The sequence below is a fragment of the Cylas formicarius genome, unplaced genomic scaffold (assembly GCF_029955315.1).
Source record: "Cylas formicarius isolate icCylForm1 unplaced genomic scaffold, icCylForm1.1 PGA_scaffold_10__41_contigs__length_53128322, whole genome shotgun sequence".
In the NCBI taxonomy this organism is placed as follows: domain Eukaryota; kingdom Metazoa; phylum Arthropoda; class Insecta; order Coleoptera; family Brentidae; genus Cylas; species Cylas formicarius.
In genome coordinates, this window is record NW_026844214.1 from 27774677 (window position 1) to 27801172 (window position 26496).

At 31.5% G+C, this 26496-nt stretch overlaps 1 protein-coding gene and 1 long non-coding RNA gene across 6 annotated transcripts in view; both read right to left on the reverse strand.

The window, feature by feature from the left end:
- The window catches only part of LOC132696645 (uncharacterized abhydrolase domain-containing protein DDB_G0269086-like), a 147771-nt gene that overhangs the window by 89236 nt on the left and 32039 nt on the right, over positions 1-26496 (reverse strand). For 3 of the 5 annotated variants that reach the window (XM_060661598.1, XM_060661614.1, XM_060661605.1), the window contains exon 4: positions 13536-13856. The exons of the other annotated variants lie outside the window; for them this stretch is intronic. In XM_060661598.1, the coding sequence (XP_060517581.1) occupies positions 13536-13856 (321 nt within the window). The remainder of the gene's footprint in view (positions 1-13535; positions 13857-26496) is intronic. 5 annotated transcript variants of the gene reach the window in all.
- LOC132696679 (uncharacterized) lies at positions 8224-10889 on the reverse strand. Its single transcript, XR_009618062.1, has 3 exons — positions 10730-10889; positions 10443-10664; positions 8224-8396 (listed from the first exon to the last, which is right to left on the reverse strand). It is a non-coding gene; the product is annotated as an uncharacterized LOC132696679 (long non-coding RNA).

Consider the following 26496-nt stretch of genomic DNA (forward strand, 5'->3'; position numbering starts at 1 on the left):
ACCTCAAATATTGCATGTCTCATCAATATGCTGATGACATGCAGATTTATTATCCATTTTATAAAGAAAACATAGATGATGCAAGTCATTATATAAATACAGATTTACATACAATATCTTGGTTGCCTTGGGCTCACAGCCTGCTTCTTAATAGTAGTAAGACTAAGCTACTTCTTAATTATAATTTTAATATAGTTTTAAATAATGTTAGGTGGACTTGTGAACGTCTGTAAAAAGTTGGGATTCTGATGGATGTTAATTTAAGGTGTGAAGACCATATGGCAACATTAATAAAAAAAAATCATTTTTTAAAATGAAAATGATTAAGAACATTCTCACAACGTTATTTTTTTTTATTTACACTTTTGACATTTTAAAATCTTTAAATTTTTGCAAAGTTCAGGCTTGTTACGACGATACTCAATTGTATTGCTGTTTTGATTTTAATAGTAGCATGGATGCAGAGGTATTTATAAATCAAGAACTTAACAGGATTAGTGAACTTTCTCGGGCCCATAATTTAAAGCTAAGCCCATCAAAATCGCATTTAATGATATTTGGAAATAAAAATAAAGATAAGCTACTTAAACAAAATATTAATATAATGTTAGATATTAAAACGTTCCGTTGTCGATTCAGCAAAAAATTTGGGGGTGATCATAGATTGTGATCTAAGATTTCGTGAAATTTAAAAAAAGGCATATTTCTCACTAAAAATCTTATATAGTAACAGGCATATTTTAAATTTTAGACTAAGGAAACAATCATGGGAGTCACTTGTTCTATCACATTTTAACTACGGTGATGTAGTGAATGGTTTTTTATTGATAATGAGTGTAAGTGCCGTATTCAAAGGTTGCAGAATGCTTGTGTTCGTTTTATGATAGGTATTCGAAATGACCATGTATCTGTTGCATATCGTCAACTTCATTGGCTTAAAATGGAACAAAGAAGAGCTATTCATTTCATTCATATGAAAATTATTCATAACCTCGATTCACCCACCTTGCTGAGAGAGCGACTTACTCCTAGGAGTGCTATCCATTCTGTGAATTAAGATACAGTTACAGACTAACGATGCCACATTATCAGAGTGCCTTGTTTCGTAGATCTTTCACATTCAACCCAATTCGTGTTTATAATTCTTTGTCACAGGAATTCAGTAACATAAATTTATATCCATTTAAAAAAATGTACAAAGATCATTTGTTACAAATACAGTTTTGCTAATAATGCGTTGTTAATTATGTTATTAGCAAAGGATTATATTGAGTTATCAAATTCTTTATCTTTATTTGCATTTTCTATAGTGTGTAGTAGAGTTTTGTTGTTCTTCTGATTTTGCAGGTATTTTCCATATTTTATTTGTTGTTCATCCACTTTTTTATTTCAATAAATTTATTAATTATATAAAAAGTTCTTTAGCGGTTCAGTAGAGTAGCTATTTAAAGCTAGGCTGCGCCACTTTTGAGCTATCTGTTTACTTTTCGTTGGAAAATATTAATATTGTATTATGTTTTGTTTTTTTTTGTTATCATAAAGGCTATTTATTATTATTATAGTCTAATACTATTAAACTCGGCGTATGAAGACGTTGTTTATTGGGAGTGTCTTACTTTAAAAAATAATGAATGTCTGCAAAAAATTCATAATTCATGTTTACGTTATTGCTATAACCTCAGGAAATATCATATCATATTAATAACTATCTAAAACAGTCTAAGGAGATGAATCTCTCTGAAAAGTATTACTTGTACCTTGTCACTCTAGCACATAAAATTAAAAGCACTGCAGAGCCCTCTTATGTATTTACCAAATTGTTAACAGGGTCCAACATCCAGCATCGTGTTACACGGCACCTCGAGTTGTACAATATTCCCAAGCACAATACTGCCACGTTTCAGAGATCTTTCAGTTATAACGACCTTAAAATTTATAATGATGTCCCTGCTACTGTTAAAGCCTGTTCATCTGCTAAGTCGTCTATAAATAAGTTCAAAGATGTATTGTTAATAAGGAGAGAATGATTGATGAATAAATGAGTTTTTTTATATTATGTATGATTCTAATTATAATTATTATAATGTTTTCTTCGGGGTGGTTAGTTTAGTGTCTTTATTTATTGTATAACGTATCCCTCCAGTACCAATAAAGACATTTTGAATTGAATTGAATTGAATTGCATTGAATTATTCATAAATACACCACAAGACATAGAAACAATTTCTGTATTCAACTTCATAATCATGATAATTTTAAAGAATCAGCAATTTTTGCTGATTACTTAAAGTTAATTGTTGAGTATGCCTAATAAAAAATTCAATTCAATTTCTTTCTCCTAAAAACATAAAGAAATATAATACAAATATTAAAATATATTTGTGTTACTGTCGTTATGGTTTCATGGCCCTTTTTTATGACTTCCTAATTTCTAATATTTTTTGTATGTTGTATTGTTGTATGTGATTGTTTAAAAATATATAATAAATAATTGAATTGATCAATGCAGAAGTTTGAGAAAGGCACAGAAGTATACTTCATCTAAGTGAGCTTGAGATTTTTTTTATTTTTTAATGTATTTTTTTTATTAATGTAATTAATTTATTAATTAATTAATGTAATTTTTCATTTTCAGAGAAGTTAGTTTTGGTTAGTTATTATTATTTTTAACCGATGTTACACATATGTCAAAAGACTCAATTTTCGTAATGTTTATCCTTTATCCAGTCTATTATCAAGTGGACATGCATTTTTGACAGATGGACAGTGATCCATCTGTCAAAAATATATAAAATTAAAATAAAATATACAGTCAATGGAAGTTCAAAATCCTTTCATTTTCAACATTGAAATAGTGCCTTCTACATTCAACAAATGCTTAATGTTCCAGATAGTGTCTCACGCCATATCAAATTTTGAAAAAGAGCAGTGGAGTATCACTTTTATGTTTGAACTGTTTGTTTAAATGATGTTATATTGTTTGGTGTTCCCACAAAAAAGGCAAGGTTAAAAAAAAATACGTTATCATAAATATTTTTTTAATACCTTTTTATTTTAACCAACACTTCATTTCAGAACTCCATCTCTACACTGGTTCTTCTTATTACAAACCGTATAAGTTATTCTTTACCTAAAAGAAAAATGCCAGAAAAGTAGTACATACATACGAGCTTTTTTTTTAAATTTAATTATTAAGCTTAAGTTTGCGTAGCGTTGATACTACAAATACTACAATTCTGTTAACTCTTTGTACCTTTTAACTTGTATTTATCGATTTATATCTATAACATTTTGATTAGCTGTAAAATTGTTGATAACAAGTTAACTGAAAAAAAAAAATTCTAAGGTATTTAACACCCTGCATTATTCTAATTACAATTACTTAACACACTTTATATTTTATTCTACTTATTTTTGATATATTGACAAAAATAGCACAAACAATGACGATGTTTATTTAAAAATTATTTAAAGCTATTTTCATATTAATTAAAATAAGAATAAATTAAATCCTTTTACTATTTATTGTATGTGACCACCATTTGGTTCAACACATTTGTTTCAACTTTAATTGTCCGATTTTTGCAATTCAATAATAGTTTCGAGTGATCCCTTAACTGATTGATTACCATTATAATGCTTTGCCGAAGTTCGACGATATTATCATCAATTCAAATTTTTTTACTTAAGTACGTAGTAGTTGTTAGAAATAGTCGATTTACAAAAATGTGCACTTTTTTTTTTTAAAATAACGTTTTTTTTCCTAATGTCTCACTTTGACCCACCTCGACCACAAATACATATAAAGGTCCTCAGTGGCATGGTGGCAAGCTCTGCCCAATACTTCGTTGCTGTTTATATTCAATTTAGTTCGCTTTCGGACCTGTTGCTAGTCGTTATTTTCTTTTTGGCAGTCTAGCATTAGTGCGCTTGTGATGTTGTTTATTTTTTGTTAGTTTGAAGTTAGCCATGGAGTTGGTTGAAAGGTAAAATAAACAGACATAATCTGTGAATCAATTACCATTCTCTGTGCTTTTTATTACGTTTGGTAAAGAAACATTTTCCCGACGGTTAATCATCAAAAGATAGACAACATCATCTCTTGGGGAAACATATTCTCTGGTTGCTATCAGAAAAATGTGATCCCAACTGGGTTGCTAAAAATGAAGCACCTGAAATTAAATATCGATGCAATACATGTTCAAAATTTCGATGTTTAGATTGTTTCTTTGAATGGCATAATGCCAATTCGAAACGTGAATCACACCAACACGTATTTATTTGTATCTTTTTTATGGGTAATGATAATTTTTATTTTATTTCTTAAACAAAAAGGTTTTCGAGTAATGCTGGATTACACAGGTCCACCACATACAGGTCAAAAGGATTAAAATGCAGCCAAAAGATTGATTGATTGATTGATCCTTTTCTATATATTTTTCATTGACTTAGTGGGTCAATTTTATCCACCGAAGCCAGAAGCACAATAATTCACACACTATGGTATCTCAGAAATATTTTGATGCCAAAAATGTTGACCCGCTAATACCCACCAGGGCGCTTTACGTGTGAATGTAAAGTCCGGGCTCTTGGATATTTCGTATTCAGAAAATTTTTTGACCCGTCTGACCATCTTGCTGTCATAATTATTGTGTTAATAGATTTAGGGGTAGATCTTCTAGTTATTGTGCCAAATTGCATCTCAGAGATGCAGATTGCCAGTTAATTTTTGATCTAAAAATATCGGACTCATATATTTTTCTAGGATTGTTTTTAAAGCAGTATCTCATATTTTGTCTGTTACAGCTCTTGCAAAATATATATACATATATTTTTATATGTTTTAAAAAATTCCAAACAAAACTACGTCCTCCGTTCGCATTGTTCTTCACTGAGCTGATGAATTTCACGAAATTTAAGTGTAGTGAAATTATATTTCGAAACTGAGTCTACTAAACTGCCTGTCTTCTGTGCTTCAAACAACCCTAATATATTTGTTTTCTTCAATCAAAATAAGTTTTTCCATCATATATGTCTAATATTACACACATTAACGGTTTCTTCAAACTTCTTTGCAAGCTTATGCCTTATATCACTGATAACTGTGTCAATAACTAATCAGTCTTAATCGATATGGCTTAGCAATATGTTTAATATAAGGATGACGTTAATTATCAGTCACAGCACTCGTCAAAATAACATTACATTTTTTCCAATTTCTCGAAAACAAATGGAGTAAAATATAAAGCATAGTATATAATTGTAATCAGAATAACTTAATACTAATAATTAAATATACAGCATCGCTTGGCTGTTAACCCTACACCTTGTCATCTTTAAAAACAAAAAAGTTCGTTTCAAATTATCTTTTTGGTAACTCTTATAGAAAAAAAACAATGGAGCACACAGCGGTCTTCTTACATAGTAAAATATAACGCCATAAAAGCGCAGAATTCAGTTTACTTACTCTAATTTTTCTCAGATGATGTTCGGTTGGCCACAAATCCAACAAATCGTATGGCAAAAAGTAAGGATACCTGTCTCTAACCCTCAACGGCCAATACAATCCCAAAAATTTGTCGAAATAATACCTATGTTCGTTGTAGTAATTCATCTTGCTTCCGTACGTTCTGTCATATCTCAAGAGCAGCATTTTATCTCAATCGGTATGCCCCTAACCTTGCGTTAAAAAAAAACTGCGACCGCGATAACGTTGCTCAAGTTTTTGAGGACGTAATTTGGATGCAGTATAAATGTGTTATAATTTTACTAGCTGAATATCTGCCAAAACGTCGTGTCCCACGTTTGCTTTTGTAATGGAAGAAAAATAGATGGGACGCGTTATAAATATTGGCTAAACATAACCGACCAAGTCATGCGATCCTTAAATATTGGATTGGATGGCGATCGCTATAATACGCAAAAAGTTAATTTAAAGTGAAAATTTGTAATACTAAAAAGCATTGGGAAAATTTAAAGTGAAATTTATGTCTTGTATACAGAGTGTCCCAAATTATAACAGCATATTTTATGTTCAAAACAAGTTCTAGTTTTCTATGTACATAAACTTATATTCAAAAACGCCCCTAATGGAACCACATGCAATAAAAGGAATGTAACATACATAAAAATACTTTTTTATTAATATTTTCGAAACCGGTTGAGAAATTTTAGCGTTTTAGTAGTTTTGGCATGCTGAATCTGATTCTAAAATTATAAATGTCAAATTTTATTCAGGGACGTAACTTTTAAGGAGTGTAGGTAACAGAAACCGCAATAACATTTTTGTGGGTTGAGTTTTAGACTTCTTTCTTATAAAATCGAAAAGAACCAACTTTCAACATAAGTTAATAGTTACTTTGACAATTAGATTAAATGCTAATACTTACTTAAGTTTTATTACAAATGATCTTGCCGAATTGTTAGAGAATATTCCCATATGTACTCGTATGAAGATGGAGCACGGTAGAAAATGAAAATTTTTGAAAGTGGATAAGTCACTTTGAGGTTCTTAGTAAATATCAAAATATTAGAATAGAATCACGACTATGTATTGAAAATAATGGAAATGTGTTTGAAAACTTTAATGTTCTATAAGGAATTATGAACTAAACTTACCGATTACCATTATTTTGTCTTTCATAAAAATAGCGTACTAGTGAGTCATTAAATGAAAATTAACAAATATAATCCCATTGATCTGGTTCCTATGCCTACTTTTCAATTTTTGATGAATACATAAGATAGGCATGCTAAACAGCGTGTTTTTTAAATCCATTTTTCTCGCAAACGATCCTCCCTAGGCGTCACATTCAAGGCGTAACAAAACACACCGATCCGATTTTACAAGTTTATAGTTTGGTCCACTAATTTTAAGACATCCTGTAGTATCAACCGATCAACAATTTGTTAATTATTTTTGGTCATTTTCCATTAAGTCCCCGTTCATTAATCTCGATTGCCGCCTATTCCCTAATGTTTTTCTATACCGATACAGTTTGTATATAATTTACGATTTAATGTATATCAACCGACTAATTCCATTTAATTCGTTGTCGAATTAATAGGCGAATCATTAAAAAACGTTTCGTAATGTTCTTTTGGCAAAAATTACAAATTACGAAATTATAAAAACACACTTTCTTGAAATTAAGCCCAAAAATTCGCGACCACAGAGCACTCGGTAATGCTGATAAGAGGTTACACAGAGATCTCGAAAATATCGAAAAAAGAAGATGCAAAAATCACAAAAATAGTCACAGGAATTTTATTTTCTGAAATGTTTTATTGCACGATTCTTAGTGCGGTATTTGGTTTTCTCTTGAACGGATATGGTTTTAAAATATCCATTAAAATGTCGGATTAACTTTTATTGTTTTTTTTAATACACTTTATCAAAAGCAATTAGGTAAATTCTGCACCTACATTGTCCCAAATATTAAAATGTTAAAAATTATATCTGTATCGGATTTATTATTTACTATTTACAAACCTTCTGGATTCCTCCTGCGTCGATTGTCGAACCAAACTTGCTGGCGTTTCGCCAATAATATTGTTGGTTTCTTCAGAGCTTAACTCAGGGAAACGTAACTGAAAATTCCAGGATGATTAACGAAACGTCAGCAAATTCCATTTATCAACAACCGATGCAAAAACTGTATCAAATTATATTACTATTTAAAAATCCTCTGAATTCCTTCTGCATATATTGGCTTCTTCAAAGCTTAACTGGAGTTAAGTTGATTGGCGAAACATCAGCAAGTTCGATTCATCACCGACGGAGGAGGAATCCAGAAGATTTGTGGAATTTAAAATTATAGAGTCGCTTACCTGAAATCCTATTTTTTGTCGAACACTAATTAATGCATGTTAAATATTTTTCGGAATCGATTATTACTCAAAAAATATTTTTACACAACTATTTTTATGTATTAATACTTATATGCATAACAATATTATAAATAACTATATTATATATAAATATTAAAAATAAATAGAGTTAATAATTAGATAATTTATTGTTAACATCAGTTAAAGTTTTTTTGGCACTTTCGTTTTATTTTTTCAATGTATGATATTTGTTCTGATATATGTAGCGGTTTTATTAATTTTTAGCATTTTTATGTATTCTAATTAAAACAGAACAAGTCGTACGTACAAAAACTGCAATAACTTTTTGTTGAGTTGACTTTTAGACCATTTTCTTATAAAGAAGATATAAAATACGAAGAAATTTACAAAATATATTTATTTAACCATTTAACACATAAGGTATCAAATATTTACAGATACTGGCAAAATTATTTTCTTCAGCTGCTGACGATCGACAAGATTTCTTCAGTCACATTTCGGTGGAAGGGTTATCATCATCGGTCAAAGTACAAGTCGTTTCTTAGCTGCAAAGGACGTCCATTCATAAATACAAAAGCGCAGTTTTTCCTTGTTTGGCAATAAAGTAGCAAATGACACTAGAAAAGTGTACAAGATTTTGCTGGAAATTATCGACTATTAAAATCAAATATTCTCCATTTGAATGCAGGAAAAAATTACAGTATCTCTCATAAATACACCCGAGAATTTCAATTGTATGTGGCATATTTTCAGTTATGGCCATTTGTATTCGTTAGTGTATTGTATTTGTATTTTATATCGGCAGATGGCAGGTAATAATAATAGAGTAGAGTAGAGTAGAGTAAACTCCACTTAATATAGGTTTACTTTTTGCTCGAAACGTGAAAGTTTTATTCTAAGTTGCTAAAAACATCAATACTTATAAAACGTCGGCGACCTCAACGTTTCTACTACTACCGTTAAAAAACCTACTGGGATGCAACTATATTTCATAACTCGATCAGTTCGATTCGGATTTCTAGTCTATTATTATTATTATTTAGCTACTAAAGATATAGAGGGCCTGCTAATGCTGATAATACAGGAACTTATTAAGCATGAAATTTTTTTTCAAAAGATTCATTCAATATGCACATGCACGCGATTTAACATTTAATTTTACTCAGGGAATTATAGAGGCATGCTCTTAAAATCATTAACCTTTTCTAAATATCAATGCCGCATCAATTTTAACCGTAGTAGGGCCACTGTATTAACTAATTGCTATATGCTATTTTACATGAAAATGTAATACACCAATTAACCAAACAAGAAAAGAAAAAAAAACAAGGAATCAAAGTATGATTAAATATTATGAACATGCTGTGAGATGAATCTTATCAATAGCTAGTTTTGTAGAAGAATTAAGCCTTAGAAGAAATATGTCTATGTGACTTAAATAATGATTGTAGTTGTTTTGCATTTGTGTAATTCGTATTAAAAAAGGCTCAATAAAATAAATTTAACTTTCTTAAAAATCTTGAATTTGCCAATACCTTTATACAACATAATATTTGAGGACATGCAACTTTATTAGATAATATTTTGAAACGAATTTAAATTTGGGTTGAATTTCAACACAAGGTAACGTAAAAGCTTTTTTTGGATGTTTTCAATATGCTAATGTATATAAAATCCATTTAGGTGCGACTTGACAAATGTGTTTTATTAAAGAATCACATTTTTCGGATTATTGAAATTTCTAGAAACTCACATCATAAATCCCAAGATTCGACACGATTTATCAACTATTATTTCAATATGTTTATTAAACAATGGTCTAACATTACCCCGAGATCCTTGACATAGGAAGTTATTTCAAGAAATATATTACTTAATTAAAATCAATGTTACTTATTAGCCTAGAAAAGTCTGGAAGTTATTAATCTTTATTTTGTTTTTTTAAGTATTCGGTAAAACTATTTCAGTCTGCTTGTAGTTCCCAGCAATATCAACTTATGTACAGGGTGTACGAAATAAAGTTTCCGTTAAACTTGAATCATTTTTTTTTTTTTAATTTTATATACCTTGTAGATTATTGCATTTTTTGATTCCCTGAGAAATTGTAGATATATTTCATGTATGTCTTATAAGAATTTGGTCACGTAAATGTAAGAGTTCATCCAAAAATTGTTGTACCGAGAAGTCTCGTTTACGGATATTTTATCTGATCTTTTTTAAAGCATTACTTTTGTTGTTTTGTAAATCAATAATACAGAACTTGTGTCAAACTGACAAGTAAATAGATGTTACCTAATGCCTTCTACAAAGTCGTATTAATTTTTAATACCAAATCGGGTTTCTAATTCAAACAATTGACGTCATTTTTGCTAACCTCGTATTAATTTACATAGAAAATATCTACTAAAAAAATGCAATAATATACAGACTGTTCTATTTCAAATAAGAAAGCTCGTATTTACTCCAGATTAATGGGTGAATCAGTATATATGTGGTTTCTAAGTTAAGAGAAGTATTAAAGTAAGATTTGAATTAACCGCTTTCATTTTACAAAATGTGGTGGTTGTAAAAATTTTCAAATTGTCACTTACTCTAATATCCCTGAATGCTTGTTCGGATGGACTGTCGCTCAAATAATACCAATAAGACCTCGGAGAAGGCCAGTAGTACGGATACCATTCCCTGGAGGTTATGGGCCAATCTGTATGGAAGCTCAGTGGGCGATATATTTTGTAGTGATAAAAGAATTTCGCATCTGGCCAGAAAGAATATTCGTAGCCCGAAATTGGATTCCTCAAATAAGTCAGCATCTTCTAAAAGCAACGCCAATATAGCAAACTTAAACGGCAAATTATTTATTAACATTTCATTCACTTACCGTAATTTTTCAGACACCTATGCTTCGAACAACCTTTTCCGGAGATCTCCACTTGACTTTTGCCTTAGTTAATATGAAATAGAATATTTTGACCGGGGTCTGGAAAGCTTCCAAAATTTTTTTATCCATTTTTCATTCGATGACTAACGCCTTTAAATAGAACTTTTGTGCATCGCTAAGGTAAACCTTCCAAACACCTTTTGGATTTGTCATAATGTTTTTTTTTGTATGCCGACGATATTTGGCACAGGTTTTGTTATTAAACGCTAAATGAACATTGAGTACGTGCTACAAATTGTTTAATAATAATACGTAACTGCATTATAATGGAGATAAAATGTTAAAAATTCAAATAGGAAGATTCCAAAAATTGTAACATATTTCTAAAATGTTAAATCTGCTTTTAAAAATGAAGTACAATTTGCTTTTTATTGTTTATAAAATTTATCCAAGGGACCGGGATTTTCAAAAAGGTAATTCGTTAAATAACCGGTAATTAGACTTTTGAAGTAGTTAAAATTGTATAGTTTTTCTTTCCGTTATTTATAGACAAAAAACATTGTCTCTCAATAAGAGAGCTAAACATAACTTTTTCCCAATGCAAAAAAGAAAATATCAACTGTTATAGGGTAGGATAAAATCAGAAGGAGAGGAGGGTAGGAAGAGAAAAGGCAGAGGATTTGTACTCACTGTGTAAAGTTTTATTCTTATATACCCGGAATATTATTTTCAAAATTTATGAAGGACTGACTAAAAGTTATTTAGAATAATTGAAATATGTAAATGATTAAATCCCTTTTATTGTAATTTATTGTAATATTGCACATTATCACGAAATTCCAAGCCAAGCTTATTTATTCTTTTCAATACAAACCATAATATTTCAGCAAACAAAATATTTCAACTTGCATTTTTAATTAGTTTTAGCCGACTTTCTAATGAGAGCGAAAATCTAGAACTCAAAAATTTGGAGTTCTACCAAATTCATATCTCCCTTTTACCATTCCAAAAACATTACAAAAATGTTAGTAAAGCAGAACATGTGAAATGATCAGCGAAATCATTTGAAGTATTTTATTTTTCTCATAGCGGTTTCATATCCCTTATTTATGGTATTTGCATTAAATCGTAATAATTTCCATAAAAGAACTGCGTATTCCCAATTTTAATACTTGAGCAGCAAACCAGCTGGTATATTTATCAACTAAATTAATAGTCAAAAGCTATTGCCATTGCTCCCAGTGTACAGTAAGAGAAACAAAATGATGAAATGAGGTAACTTGAAATATTTTATTGTTCTCGTCGCTATTGCAATTTTTTTTATTTTTATTTGGTTATTTCCAAAAGGATATCCAAACAGGCATACCGTGCCCTTTTAAAGGTTGGCACAAATTAACCAAAACAATTCCTAATTCTAAGCAGAATAATTCTGAAATTATCTTTAAAACTAAAAAAGAGGTTAAAAATTACTCTAACAATTAACTCTTTCTTACTACTAAGTAAAATATTATTTTAAATTTATTAATTTAAACGTAGTGGTAAAAGGTTAAAACAACATTGAAAATCTTGCGTAATTCTTAATATAAATTAGCGCGTAGTATCTAAAATGTTTTCAATATGTGCTTTAAATAATACGTTAATATGTAACGTGATACCCAAGACCAGAATGATCTTGGAATGTTTCAGCACTAAAAGTGTTAACATTACCATAAAAGTTTAGATCGTCTGCTAAAGCCGCATAATCTGTATGTAAAAAGCACTCTCCAATATCAGACAGAAAAATACTAAATATCAATGAACCCAAATGTGATCCCTGGGAAATACCCGTACTCTGCACACTTTCGGCTGATGCGACATATTGAGTTCTACGACTTAAATCGCTATTAATAAGACCAAAAATTAAGTTATGCACACCAAAGTTTCCAAGCTTGGAAAATTCCGCGCATGCTATTCCCTGCCTTTCTAAATTGTCAGATATTGTTGACGTGATTTAAAATTATATTCTATATATGGTACATTTGTGTATGTGTGTCCATTAAAGAATTGCGTATTTACAATTTCAACATTTCACATTCACACACAACATTGACACATTTCAATATATATTTATCAACTAAATTAATTTGCAAAAGCCATTGATATCACGTTCTCTCTCTCTTTCTCTCTCTAATTGCATCTTAAGGGACATTGCCAATCGAAACATCAGAGTAATTCCTAAAGAATCGGCAATCTTTCTATGAAAAATGGATAATTCTTTCTTCATGTTTCAACCATAACTCGACATCCAAAAAAAAATGATTCAATTTATCTTAATAATATGGAAAAACTAGCGCCCTCTAGGATCAATATGCAAATAAATTTCAAATTCGTAAATTTCAAATTCGTAAATTTCATGTCAAAAAACCTCAAATTAACAATTTATATTATTACATTATAAAAACTTTGTCCCATTCTTTGTGAATTTGCAATATCCCTTACGAGAGATTTATGTCAGAAATTCGGACTTGTTTCCCAGACATTCTGACTTGTTTTTCAGAAATCCTTACTTATTCTTCAACAATTTGCCTAAGTTTACTAAAAATATATTTTATTTTTGGTGACCTTGTAGCGTTTTCGTATAGAAATCAAAACCTATCGACTAGGTGAATAAGGACAATTGAAGTAACAATTTATCATCTAATTATTAGTAAACAACTATTCGGAGGGATAAAAAAGGATACCAACGGAATTTGATCGTGTCGCAAAAAACTGTCAACCTTGGTCATCATCATCATCTTTACAATATAGCTTTCCTTGTAGTACTTACGCTTAAGTTATCGATTTTGTTTTCGAGTTCGTTGAAATCGTAGTCCAGTGATCGATAATAAAGGGAGGGGTAATAGCTCAGGTAATAGTTCTTTAAAAAACTGGTCAGATATGACCTATAATAGGGCCAGTAGGAATACCAACTCCTAGGGTTGTAAGAATAGCTGCTCGGCCAGTAATAATAACGGCTGGGCCAGTAATAGGAGTAGGTCCTCGGCCAATCGTAGTACCACCGATATGCCTTCGGATAATAGGAGCTGCTAGGCAGACTAACAGTCGTATAATAGCTGGACCCTATAGGGTAGCTCCGATAATAGATCCGCTGGAAATAAAACACAACATTGATGCGTGGCGAAGGTTATTTTCTGCTGCGCGTTGGGGGTGATTTTTAAAATGAAAGCGGACGGTTAAAGATGGTGGTGGCTTTTAACTTATTTGCATCGCCTGTCAATTCGTTAGCAGTGCAATATGGGCAGTTCGCAACATCTATTGTGTTCCAGTAGATCAGGAGATCAACGGATCAATTTCATTGTTGGAGCAACTCTACGTTTACACAAAACAAAACGAAAGCGTGGTAACTTGAAGAAGTAATCTAGTCTCATACGATGAAGTTAGTGAAAAAAGGTGTCTCTTCTTCCCAAGAAGGGACTAATACTTTGTGTATATGTTGTAGCGTCTGTTCCAGTAAACAAGTATTTTAATAATCTTGGAGTGGTTAAAAAAGATTTTTCCGAGTCTATCATTCTTCCTATGTGTGTCGCTATTGCAATTGCTTACCTGGTCACCAAGTGGTGTTCCTATAATCGCAAAAGAACTTACTTTTCTGTAAAAAGATTGAATGCGCAGTATGACTTTTTCTACGTCATACGATAGTCAAATAAGGGCACAACAACCCACTGAGAACAACACCTCAACTACTGCTTAAATAAGAATATTTTCAATTCAATTCAATCATTTATTGTTTATAAGAAATTACTTTTCTACAGCAAGAAATCAACATCATATAATTACTATAAACCTAAAACACAAAACACGACACAAATATGGAAAGTCTATCAAAATATGATTGAAAACACATAGATACAAATCATAGTTATTACAAGATATAGTTTATTTTTAGTCATTGCTTAGAAAGCCTCGGGCCTTATATATATATATATATATATATATATATATATATATATATATATATATATATATATATATATATATATATATATATATATATATTTATATATATATATGATGACACTATACTCCGGGATATCATCCGTTCGCTCGTTGAACTCCGACTGGAATCCTGCATCCGACTGGAATCCTGCAGACGTTTCGCCAAAATCTCACTTGGCATCTTCAATGCTCGCGCTCCGAAAACACTTCGAACACTCATATATATATATATATATATATATATATATATATATATATATATATATATATATATATATATATATATATATATATATATATATATATATATATATATATATATATATATATATATATATATATATATATATATATATATATATATATATATATATATATATATATATATATATATATATATATATATATATATATATATATATATATATATATATATATATATATATATACATATATATATATATATATATATATATATATATATATAAATATATATAATTATTTTATTATTATATCTGTCAAAAAGATGTTTTGTTTTCCACATCATTTTAATACTTAAATACGCCAATAGTTAATACCGTCGGCACCCTTTTACCATTCGCACAGAACGATACCGTCGGCGTCCTTTATCGGCGACTCAACCCCGTGTTTCCATATTAAAAACTTTATTAGTTTTGTCTGGATCAGCGGAAGGACGTATTCATATGTTTCATAGATTATGAAAAAGCATTCGACAACATCAGACATGATCTCCTTCTGCGATAGCTGCTGGATCTGGGCATGGATGACAAGGATGTAAGGATCATCGGCACCTGTACTGGGACCAGACGGCAGAAGTTCGGTTGCCAAACTTGAGCACAACGAAGGAGTTCCAAATCATGAAAGGGATAAGACAGGGTTATATATTATCCCCCATGCTTTTCAACCTGTATGCGGAGAGGGCATTGCTTGAGGCGGCCTCTTTGAACAACCGGGGCATCAAAGTTGCTCCAACGACATAAATAGGGCAAGCCTTACGGCAGGTCTAAAGATAAATGTAGACAAGAAATACATGATAATAAGCAAACATGTACTGCCAAACGCTCAAATAAATATAGGCGGCCTAAACATCGAGAGAGTTGGGCAGTTTAAGTATCTGGGATGCCAACTAAATGACGAATGGGACCCAGAGATAGAGATCACTAGCAGGATCGGACAGGTCCGTGTGGGTCGTATGCTTAACATCTCGTGGATGGAAAGGGTTACTAACGATGCGGTACTTGGGGGATTCAATATGGGTGACCCAGAACTGTTCGACACTATCAAGAAAAGGAAGGTTGCTTATTTCGGACACATCATGCGAGGCAGTAAATATGGTTTCTTGCAGCTGATACTCAAAGGGAAGATCGACGGAAGAAGGGACTTAGGACGCAAGAGACTATCATGGCTATGAAATATTAGACACTAGACGGGAATGCATGATTTTGAGACACTTCGCAGCGCGGCAATGAACAGACTAATATAGAAACGGAGAACGTCTACGCAGTACATTCTGCAGGGCACCAGAAGAAGAAGATTAGTTTTATATTATTTTTAGAAGCCCACGAAAGGATAAATTTAGACTTGGATCATAATTGATGAAACCCGAAACTCTCTCTCGACACAGTTTACGAAACTGTTCAAATAAAATTGTCCCATCTGCAACGGTTTTTTATTTATCGCCATTAATTTACCCAGAAAAACGGAAATTTTTAGAATATTTTAGATTTCTTGCTCATAAACGACACACATTCAAACAATATTCGAAGTAGAGATTATAGACCTGGATCTTCGATATTTCCTGGTCCAAGAATTTTTTGAAAATAGTAAATGGTTTTTGACAAAATAAGTTTTTTCTAAATCATGAAGTGCGCCGTAATAATCAATGACGTCATCACGTCTTGACGGCCCCCGAAATAATAGCGTATGTGATAGACGAAAACCGCAAATCCAAAAAATATAGCTCTTGATGTGGCCCATGACACTGTTTGAACCAATTAGCCATATTTTCTCTGGAAAAGAACAATTTTCTAGGTCTTTTAGATTTTTGCCTAAAATTTAAAAAACATGTATATGTAGATAAAATATATCCTTCAGTTTAGTTTTCGTGAGCGCGGTATTTCTTTGTTTATTATTTCTGCATGCAATTAATTATAGAGGGTTATGTTTACTTTATTTCTTTTAACGAACGTGAGCCGATCACAAAAGGAAGCCGCTTTTAGGTGTTTCCTGAGAGTTCGGGTCTACTTTTGATGCGTACCAAGGAAAGGTTTAAAAGCAGGTCACGACACTTGACCGGGGGCATTATGTATTAAACTAAAAAGACATAAAAGACGTGGGTAACGCGAAAAGCCGTGCCGCTTACTCTTTTTCTTTAATAAGACGAAAGACGAGTAGACGAATTGTAAGACGAAAGACGGGTAGACGAATTGTTGTCCATGCCAAGTGTAAAAGAAGTTGTTGTGCGCTGTGTAAATAAGTGAAAATATAGTCTTATTTGATTTGCCAGAACGTCGGACTGCGTTTATTTCCTCAGAACCTTAGACTAACGATAAACAATCCTACATTTTGGAGGCTCGACCGCGATGGATGGTGATAGGAAATAATTTATAGTCCGGACGTCGATGTAATCGGTAAAGTGGCCAATTTTTATTAAAAACCAACGGACATTTGAACTGTGAAGGTGGACGTTAGCTAATTCGCCGGCTTTGAGATTTTTACCCCCGACCGATTGGGCTGAAGCTGTGCATATCCATTTATTTTGGACAAAAAATAAAATGATCATGATTTTGCGCTGATACAGAGCCATATTCCGGTGCCCGGGGCTAAATCTTTAACGATTGGGCTGAATTTTCGCATACGTCCTCAGTTTGGTCAACAATAAAGGATTATTGTGTTTTTGAGCTAATACAGTTCCGTATTTAGAAGCAGGGGGCCAAATCTTGAATACGTACAATATTAATATGAGTTTAATGCTTTAAAGTTTTAATATGAGTTTAAGAAACAGTCACTTAAACTACTTACTATAACTAAATAATGATAAATATTCAAAAAACATTGTTAAAAAACAACAACGGATAATTTTTCTGAAATTATAAAATACGTTTATTCTATTTATTATTTTATGTCGAACAAATGTGCTTACTAGTTATTTAAAAAGTAACCTCTAACCCAGAGAAACGTGAATTTAATCTATATTGATAAGTGTAAATGAACAAAAATAAGTATAAATAAAACTTATTAATCCGTGTTCTCAAGATAAAGGGTCATGAAAATTATTTAATAAACAAACATTTTTTCAATGGAATTATGGTAGGTTAGTTGAATGAATCTATTTGTTTATATTATGTGATAATACATATTTTTAAATTTTTTTGAAGAGATTTCAATGTTAGTTCAGATTATCAGTTCTTTTGCCTTGAGGTCTTAAATTGGTTATGAAAAGATCCGAAGACAACAGTATCATGTGCATTACATCTTCGTTTGTAGCACTTCTGCTACACTTTCTTGAATGAAGTCTGCGATAGTGTTTGTAGTCTTTATTTCTGCACTCTTGGGCTTCTTCCGATAGCGCTTCCATTGAAAAACAGTAAGTTTCCATGATTTCCTCACCATGCACCAACACTTTATGAACAGTGGATGGCATATTATACCAATTATATTTATTGACAAATAATTCTGCCATCCTCCATGCATATTCACCAAATTTCTTGGTATCTACTGTTTCATCGCAGGTTATTATTTCAAGGATGACTGCAAAACGCCCGATTAGTTCTTCATCGAATCCGGTAATATCTGATGTAAGGACTGGATTGGCAAAAAATCTTCTGGACGTATTAACGTCATTCGTAGTTACGGTTTTACTACATCAACTACTACTACTACTACATCAACCTTGACACCAAGTTCATGAAATTGTGTTTGAATTAATTTCTTTTGTGTCTCTCTAATGGAACGTGTTTCCGCATTTGTTCTCCAAGACTTGAATGGCAGATTATATGAAATGTGTAAAACACATTCCATAAATTTAATGCGTGCGTGTAACGGAGACATGCTCATTTTTTTTCCATCCTTATTGATTGCTCTATTTTTAACTAAGTCTAGTTTGTTCATTTTTGATGTAGTTTCACCACAAATGAAGCACGAAGAAGCAGCGGGGGTTTCTGTCACAACCTGGCCAGTCTTAACGTTTGGTTATTTGAACATAATTTCGTGTCCATTCTTCTTTTCTCTGCTCGTATGACTGAAATTTAATACATCTAGAAAGCCTAATAGAAAAAGGCTGTTTATTTTCCCACAAAATATTGTTTCCATTTTTTAAGCTTAAGGGCACCAAAGGCAAAAGTTAGCATCGGAAGCTTCCACGTTAAAGAATTTTTGTTTATATTCGCTCTGCCCTGATGCCCCATCGCAACTCCATTCGGAAAATAAAGTTAGCGGTTCACCCTTAATTTTATCAAGTTCTTCGTTTGTCTTGCATTGAAATATTCTTGTAGTTGTGTGGTTCAACAAACTTTATAAACCGACACTAGCCGAACTTTCCGTGATAATAATATCTTGGGGATAGCGCTCCTTTTTTGCCTCTAATATATTATAAGGTGGAAGAATGTCATGTCCGTCATTTTTAAAAGTATGCCTTAAAATCTCATATTGATACCTACTGAGTTTGGCTTGTACGAACAAACTAAGAGCTTTATCTATACTGATAAATGCTGACGTATTACCTGAAGAAAAAGCATAGTTGATTTCTTCTTGGGTATATGTAGCCCGGATCCGACTTTTCTTATACCGTTTGGAACGATCACCACACTCCTCAAAGTTTTTGAGCGGTCTTCCAGCATTTTTGGTGGTGGGCTGATGCTGCTTGTTTTTTGATAATTTTACATGGAAAGTACCTTGAAACCATCTGCATACTTTTTTTCGAATTTGGTTTTTATTCTCGACATGTTATTCCATCTTCGTCTAAACTGTGGCAAAAAACTCTTTCGGACTTCACGAATCATTATTTCAGTTTGAGCATTACTAATATTAGGATATGTAGTTTTTAGAAAATGGCTAAGTCTTTCCACATTGCTACCACACAATTAGCTCTGTGTACATAACTCGGTAAGAAATGGATATTCCTTCCATATTTGAAGTAAAAAACTAAACTTGTATAATAGTCCAACAATACAACGCAACAATAATATAATATAAAATAACAATAACAATAATAACAACAATAAAAGGTGTAAAAATTTAAACTACTCGTCGCAGAATAATTGATCAAATTGATACGATCGCGCATTCTCCCAGATTTTTGCTAACAGCCTACTTGACAAAATTCGAAGCTCCCTTACGACCAAGGTTGAGCAGATGAAACTAATAACTCTAACAGAGTAAATTATGAAGAGTATTATGGTACATGTTAGGACGTGTAGGCAGATGTAGCTAAAGTTCTGTGTCATTTGAACTGTACTAAATAATTTGAAGCGTACTATTGTCATATGATTAAAAAGAGCAAAATATACTTGTTTAAACGTGAAAATAAGAAAAGGAAAATAAATTGAATAGGCATGAAAAATTACATATAATTCTGCCGCAGAATCAAGACATTTTGGTTGCGAATAAATTTGCCTATTTTCAATGACTCTACAAAAATATAGAAGGAGAAAATTTAAAAAATCAATCTAATTTTATAAACTTCAATTATTTCTTAATATTAAAACCCTAATAAGAAAAGAGTTTATCGAACTCTGGATATCTAAATATTTTCCGCCTATTGACCACTGTGCGGCGCCTCTTGACGTAAATGATATGACGTAATACTATAAATATTCTAACAGTGAAGTTTACTGGACGTATGTGTTTAACGAAATACATTTCTTATTAAGTACTGTTTTTTTTAAAGCTAATTCAAACAAAACAGATGGTTCTTTATTAACTTAAAAATCGTTTTTATTATGTAATTAACTTTTTGTTAGAATTTGGTTTCAAAGTACAAAGGGGCAATTATTTTTCTGTAACTTTAAATATTTTTGACATGAAAGTTGGGTTTGAGCTTAATGATCTTGTAACAGTCGCTCCCATATTGAATTTGCATTACGATGGTGACAAAGACCAAGTGAATATGCAGGTTTTTGAATAATTTTGAAATTAGAGGTGAATGTGCTGACGACGACAATGCCGAGGAAGCTGATGAAGAGGACGAACGCAAAGAAGAGAAAGAAGAAAATATACCATTATCCCGGTTACAGGTGCGTACGCATGTAAATTTAGAAAAGCAGGATTCTTTCGCTTTGACATTCCGCGATGTGGAGGATACTATTAGACCTCTTAATGGCAAGGAGGATTATCCAGTGGAAAAATGGATTTCGGATTTTGAGGAAATGGCTGACGTAAAAAATAACTAAATGGAATAACCAACTTACATGTACAGCCAGAAAAATCCTGGTCTTTTTTAAAAAAGAAGCTTTTAGATAAATTTAAAGTTACTGTAAGTAGTGGACACATTCATAAGTTATTAATGGAGAGGAAGAAAAGTCCTTCAGAAACAGTACAAGAATATACTTTAGTCATGCGTGAGATTGGCAGTAGGTCAATGGTTGAACCGGATATTGTTATTCAATACATCATCGATGGTATACGGGATGAGCCTTCACATAAAGTTATCCTTTACGGAGCAAAGAATTTTTAAGACTTTAAGGTGAAGATAAAATTGTATGATCAAATTAAATCAAAAGGAAGTAAAAACAATCCGAGAAATCATCTAAGTAAGATTGAGGACAGGATGATTGGCAAAACGTCAAAAAGTTTTATTTATAAACAACCGACTCAAGAGGAATCCAGACGATGTATAAATAGTATTAGAAGAGCCTTATTATAGCTTCTTATTTCCCTTGTTACACTAAATATATACGACGAACTGGATCAAATTTGTCAGCTATATTTAACACATGAAAATCTCTCTGAAAATCTCTTTTAACAGTGATTTGGGCTACTTCTTTAGTGCATGAAATTTCATACCTTGAATATAAATGAAATGTCGTGACGGAGACTTCTCGCATTTACAGTCCTCTAGGTACTTTTGAATAGTCAACATGCAACTTGTTGGCGTAATAAGAAATTATGAAACATAGTTGTAATATCATCATTACACATTTTGGAAGAACTCTGTCAAATTTTGTTTTTCTTCTTGACTTCCAATGGAAATAGTAAATTTGAATTTTACTAAGAAACTCTCTAAAAAAACGAGTAGATATTTAATTTCTTGAGCACTTAAGGTTACGTATAACAAGCATAAAAATATTGTATAACGTCCCTAGGGAGGGCAGATGTTGAATTCATTTTATAATACTTCGCACGTTTTCAGAGGAACACAATAGAATTATAACGATTTGTATATAGGTAAATCTTTATTCCGTTATCACTGTCGATTAACTAATTTTAATTTATTTAGTTTAAAAAAAGATCAAATAAACAAAAACAAACAAAAAGTGGAGAAAAATTGAGTTTCCTTTTCGGAAAAAGTCGTCCTTTTGGGAAGGACATATTTTTCTAATAGTTTCATAAAAGATGCTGTACTTTTTCAGACCCATTTGATTTGCCAAAGTGCATTTCAAAAACTCTAAATGATGCGATATTTGTGGATTGAAAAAGACTTTTTAAGTAGTTGCCAAGATATTCTGCGTTATGTGCGATGAAACAGCTCTAGTTTATGAGTTGAGTGACGAGTATGTGTAAAATGAGTGATGAGTGTATGTAAAACTGATGACTTGGAATTACAAAAAGTAGCTGTTTAAAAATATCTTGGGCTTGTCGTAGACAAGTCAATGAACTGAAAGAAGAATCTGGATAAAATAGCAGAGAGAGTATATATATCATGATTTCAGTTATTTACTAGGTGTAAACCATATTTTGCCAGCATAAACGGTTACTTTGAATACATTCTTTTTGAAACATTTTATTTATTTATATCTTTAAAAAAAATAGAGAGAAAAAAGAAAATTCTATATTTAAAAAAAAAGAGAAATGTAAAACAAATACAATTCCTATGTACGCAAACGAAATACATGATTACTATACTACAAATAGAAATAATTTGTATTTGGAGTGGCAGTAGAACTAACATGGATTTATATACTAATATGCAATGTGTTCTAAATGATACATTTCTTGAAAATTTGAAAACGAACGTAATTAATACCGAAAATTGTTGTAAGTACCGGATGTTTAGTTGAAGATTTAGCGCAGAAAACTGCTTTTATAGAAAATAATTAATTAAGATGGGGTATATTTAATAAGTTTATTTGGAAGTCTAGAGACGTTTCTCATTCTAGTTGACACCACAACTAACCAAACCGTAACCATTTTTTTTTATAATTTTCAAACCACTCTTGATTTTTCAATGACATTTTGTACGCTGCCTTCCAGCAACAAAAAACATTATTATACAAACTTCAAAAAAATATTGTGAAACTTCTTCTTCGTTCAGGAAAAGGCAGAAGATCAAATACTTCTCTCTCTTACTTTGGTAAAAAACAGGGGTGCAGTATTCTTTTTCGCATCAAAAAATGTCTTTTGCTTCTCGAAGGCAGTGTAGAAAATGTCAATGAAAATCTAGAGTGGTTAGAAAATTATTATAAAAAATAGTTTTTTTCTAGTAATTTCAACCATGTAACTCGGAAAGGAAGGAAAGGAAAAATTTGTTGCATAAATTTTGCATATTGGCACATATATATTCTATATATATTTCACAAAAAAAAAATTCATTCTCGTTATTTTTTACCACCCAACAGCCTTTATTTAGACCAACTTTAAATAGCAAGAAAAAAAAAGCACACTGCATACACCCGTTGTCTTCAATTTGAATAAAAAAGCTCCATTTATACTTCGATTCGCAACCCGAATTATATCAACAAACGGATAATTAAAGTTTGTTTATTCAGAGAATTCCGACCTTTGTTACGAATTTATTACGACTCATTTCGCGCACGAGGCACAGCAACCGAGCCAATTTACGTTCTGCTAGTTTTATGCCAGAGTTTATTTGCATAAATTTCCAGAAAACATGAATTCCCTTTATAAAATGCGTGTTTGAGGGGACGAAACATTTTTTCGGAAGATAAATTTGCTTACTTAAAATGAATAACAATAACAGTAACACATAACTAACACGGTACAAAGACATGTAAAAAACATACCATTAACATTTATTAGAAACTGAGTTTAATTTTAAAATTCTTAACCGGCTCTAGGTTATTAATTTCAGTTGGCACTAAATTAAAACTATTCATTCACTCAGGAGAGTTCTGTTCGTAGCCTAGACCAGCCGTTCCCAAACTGGTCCAGGTGACTCAACTTGGGTCTACGTTGGCGTGAATTTATATAGATTATGGTGGAAATGTAGTTACAAAAAAAAGTCTGGTAACTACTGATCTAGAAGATTAATGGGTTTACCGCAATTACATGTATTATGAGTAATTCTTTTATCATTTCATATAAATCGGTGTTTGTTTCTAAAAATGTGAATGCTGTGAAAGAATAGTCAGAATAAGAATCGGAGCCAAAGTCGACAAAGGCAAGCCGATCATGCTTCAAGGGCCCTTTTCTGATTTTTGAATACACCTTCTGCTGCGGAGGAAACCCCGTGTCTTCGGGATGAGTTGATTTTTTAAGATAAATTGTCACCGTGGTTTTTCCACTGACATGTTTTGTTGGGGTTATGGAATTGGAAATAATTTATTTTAGTTCTGTTTAAGTACAAAGAATTTTGACAAAACCACTTGAATAGTTCATGAAGATTTGCATTCATTTTTACTTCCAGTTGCTTATAATCTTTTAGAGAGAAGATATAACCACCATCGCGAACTTTATAGTCATATAGGCAAGATCACGGCATTTAAAAATGTAGATAATAAAGAAAAATGGTCTCGGGCGAAACCATGAGGCACTCCTATCGTGACGTTAAGTATCCCTGATGTAATTTTGTTGTTATTCGAATTGGTTTTATCTCTCATTTCAACATATTGTTTTCTATTATTGAGATAAGACGCTGCCCAGTTATGTGCTTTATTCTTTACTCCGTAGTAATCAAGGCCAATCAACTCGTCAATTCTCATGGTCTACGAAATGAAATTCCTTGCTGAGGACGCAACAAACCCCAACAGGACACTCCTTCTTACTACCCTATTCTATTTATAGATAGTTATATAGTTCTCTAACCGATAACTAAGAAGGGCCATGATGTACCAAGATGAAATATAGTTTCAATTATGGTCTGGGATATCCCAAAGAATTTTTAATTAGAAACCTTTGCAACTTAACAAAATATTTAATTTTATTTGGCGTGCGCAGATATGGAAAATTTCTTAATTTCATCGTTTATTAATTTAAATACAATTGTTTTAATTCCTCAAGGCAAACAAACCTGTTTTAAATACAAAATGTCAGTGGTTCTTATGTCGTTTTTTTGAGAAAAAACATTGACCCTTTAAAGAAATACTGATATACAATTTAGCTTCGTTGTAAGCAATATAATAATTTTTGTGTTGGAATTCGCCTGTGTATGGCATTGGAAAAGTCATTAGGCAAGCTAAAAAAATGGCTCTATAAAGTGTTGAATTCAACAGTGGTTTGGTTGGGTAGTTTAGAGTCTCTAAATAATTCTAGCCCAGATTTCTCGCCAATCACTTTATTTTTATAGGTCACAAGGGAGAGGAAATCTTATTTAGGCTTCATGTTTTTAAATACTTATAATCCTTTTGCCGTAAAAAAAAAAACATGAATTAGGAGTTTCGGATACTATACGTATTTCGATATCTATATTCATAAAAGAAATAAAATTAATTTTGGAGATATTTTGTGCAATAAATATACATACATATTTAAAATAATAAAAGTGATAAGTTTCCGTTTAAACAAGAAAGTTGGGGTGATGTTTCAGGGATAAGTTTTGGTGTGTACATTTTGTTTGGGTACTATAACATTTTTATGGCTATGTTAAGCTGAAGTAGTTTAAAAAGTAGATAACACTAACCATAAATAAAAACAATTTGCTATTAACATACAAATAGTTTAAAAAAAAGTTGCATGGAATCTGTTTTTAATGAACTCTCTATCAATTATTTAATTAATTCATATTTTACTCTGTATATGTTGTTATAGCCTTATTTTGTCCTGTAAAATAAATAATAATAACATAACATACTGACCTCACTGCTAGAAAATCTTCATATCGTATTTCTTATATTATTTTTTGGTATAATGTAGTGTAAAATGTGTAACGGGACACTTCACATTTAAGCTACATAAATACAATACCAAATTGCATGCGTCAAAAATAGGGTAAAAAAATTCAAAGCGAAGCTCAGGCGAGGAGGAACAAAGCATGATCGAATATACCGACAAAAATAAATTTAAAATGTTTGGCAACAAAATCGAACGCTGAAATGAAACTTGTTTATTTAAACGATACCTTCTTTTCGAAAAATCTAGTTTACTAGAAAGCTTCAGTTCAAAGTCTGCGTTTGTTATAGGAAGTGATCGAAATTATTTGTCACCACAATTCAAATTTTGACTACCCCCACCTAATTTTTTAGGGGGAGCAAATTCGGTTATATTTTGAAGAAACACACAATATTGTCCATAAAACAGTGAATATTAGAGGAAGCCTTTGTTATTAGGTTAAACTTGAACTTAAAAAAATATGAAGTAAATTAATAATTAATTAAATTAATAAATAATATTTTTGAAATTCTGCAACTTGAACCCGTTCCGCATTTTTTGATGTAGTA